This window comes from Perca flavescens, chromosome 12 (assembly GCF_004354835.1).
Source record: "Perca flavescens isolate YP-PL-M2 chromosome 12, PFLA_1.0, whole genome shotgun sequence".
NCBI classification, from domain to species: domain Eukaryota; kingdom Metazoa; phylum Chordata; class Actinopteri; order Perciformes; family Percidae; genus Perca; species Perca flavescens.
Genome location: NC_041342.1, coordinates 34,690,205 through 34,692,873, shown reverse-complemented (window position 1 = coordinate 34,692,873; position 2,669 = coordinate 34,690,205). Strand labels below are relative to the sequence as shown.

At 40.1% G+C, this 2,669-nt stretch overlaps 1 gene segment (V, D, J or C); it reads left to right on the top strand.

Moving 5' to 3' along the window:
• Positions 1-712: 712 nt before the first annotated feature.
• Positions 713-1,204, top strand: LOC114565610 (T cell receptor alpha variable 18-like; the record flags this gene model as incomplete). The annotated part of the segment is given in 2 exon segments: positions 713-809; positions 900-1,204. Coding segments are annotated over 2 exon segments (351 nt in total), but the record flags the coding sequence as incomplete, so codon positions are not given.
• Between the last annotated feature and the right edge of the window lie 1,465 nt (positions 1,205-2,669).

Genomic DNA, 2,669 nt, shown 5'->3' with positions numbered 1-2,669 from the left:
GTTTTATCAGAGTCCCTGTGGTTACAGCTGCTAATGTAACACTGTGTGAGCAGCAAATCCACATCAATGACAAACCAAATGTATGATGGTTCAAACACAAGACACCAAATAAATGGACACTGACTTACCTACTAAGTCCTCTTCATATCCTGTGGGACATTAGGCCACAATGAGCTCCTTCCGTTGTTCAACATGTTGGTCTGCATCCCAAATAGACACTGATACATTAACTAATACAACTCTTAAATCATTGGTAGTTTATATTCAACGAAAACAGAAGCTTCCCCAACAACTCCACCATTTTCAAATTTGACCTCAAATGACTGCAGAGGACCAATAGATACTAAACTATTACTTTACATTCAAGAAACATTCTGAAAAATTCATAAAACATAACATGTTGAAATATGAAGTCTCAGTTTACTTTCAAACTTTCTAGAAAGAAATACTAAAAGGCATGTACACTTTCACTACAATTACCACCTTTTATACGTTGGAGAACAAAGTGAATCTGTACCAGCTCTAAAACAGGAACCATGTCAGTTGAAAACTACAAAGACCACTTCATACAAGAAATGTTACACTAAGAAACGACAGAGGCACAACATGTGTTAGGTGTAAAGTAGTCAGTAGGGGGAATAACCCAGGGCTGTGATCAGGTTCCTCCTTCTAATCCACCAATTTAGTGTTGATGAAGACTAAACAGAGAGATCACAGCCTTCTTTATACTTGCTGTAGCTCAGAGTTACTCCACACTGCAGATATGAAGCCTCTGTTCATCTCAGTGTTGCTGGCTGCTATGAGCCTTGGTATGAACACAACTCTGTTTCTTTGATATCAATCCAACATTGATATGATTCTTTAACAGCACACTGATTCTGTTTGTTGCTGTTTTACAGAATGCAGAGCACAAAAAGACAACGTGCTGCAACCAGAAGGAGATGTGACTGGTACTGAAGGAGAGGCAGTAACACTTGGCTGTCTATATAACAGCAGTTCAACTAATAATTATCTCTTCTGGTACAAACAGGATGGAAACAACAGCCCCAAATTCATTCTGATGCGCGTTCAAGGGGATGAAGGGAACACACCAGACGAGTTCAAGGAGAGATTTTCATCTACACACAATTCCAAGTTAAGATCAGTTCCACTGAAGATCCAGAAGCTTCAGCTGTCTGACTCTGCTGTGTACTACTGTGCTCTGCAGCCCACAGTGACAGGAAACACCAAAACTCTGTACAAAAACCTTTGGAGCAAAGACAACACAATACTCCACAACATCCACCAGAGGGAGTCACACACTGTAGGTTATCCCGGTGACAATTGAACCTACTAAGCACCCCCAGGACAATTTGCACTACCCTACCCCACCCATACTGTTCTATTTATTTAATTACAAATGTACATACTGTAATTACATCTATACATAGCCATATTCTACTGCTCTTCATACTACTCATCCTGTACATACACTTATTCTTACTACTCTTATGTTACCACACTGCACATAACTGTACATACTGTACATATCTGTCTATATGGTGCATTCAGAATATCCATTGTTATTCTGTTTTTCTTATTATATATTCTGCTAATACACTGCATATCTATATTATTCATACTACTATCATAATGTCACTGCTACATTTCACATATCTCTACATGTTGTTCATATTACATAGCCATATTTATTCTGCTCTTATAACTGCAATATATTTCTTGTCCTGCCTATACACCACCTGTCTATACTTTGTATATCACATTGCAGGTTTCTGCTTTTTTCACTTCTGGTTAGAAGCAAACTGCATTTCGTTGTCTTTGTACCTGTACTCTGCACAATGACAATAAAGTTGAATCTAATTTAAAGGTCCCATGACATGGTGCTTTTTGGATGCTTTTACAGTGGGGGAAATAAGTATTTGACCCCTTGCTGATTTTGCAGGTTTGCCCACTTACAAAGAATGCAAAAATCTACAATTTTAATCATATGTACATTCTAAGAGTGAAAGACAGAATCCCAAAGAAAATTCCAGAAAATCACATCATATGAATTTATTAAAATTGATAACCATCTGATGAGGAAAAACAAGTATTTGACCCCCTGGACAAACAGCAAGTATTCTGGCTCCTACAAGCCAGTTAGTCTTTCTTTAAGACACAGCCCCAATCCGAACCAATTATCTACATCAAATACACCTGCCTCACCTCGTTACCTGTATAAAAGACAGCTGTCAACACCCAAACAACCAGCATCCAACATCACCACCATGGGCAAGACCAAAGAACTTTCTACGGACATCAGGGACAAGATTGTTGATCTGCACAAGGCTGGGATGGGCTACAAGAGAATCGGAAAGCAACTTGAGAGAAAAGATCAACTGTCGGTGCAGTTATCAGGAAATGGAAGAAGCACCACACCACCGCCAACCTCCCTCGGTCTGGGCCTCCACACAAGATCTTGCCTCGTGGGGTGTCCCTGATCATGCGAACGGTGAGGAATCATCCCAAAACCACAAGGGGGGAACTGATGAATCAACTGAAGGCAGCTGGGACCACAGTTACAAAAGAAACGGTTGGTAACACATTACGCCGTCATGGATTGAAATCCTGCAGCGCACGCAAAAGGTCCCCCTGCTCAAGAAGAAACATGTACAGGCCTACATGAAGTT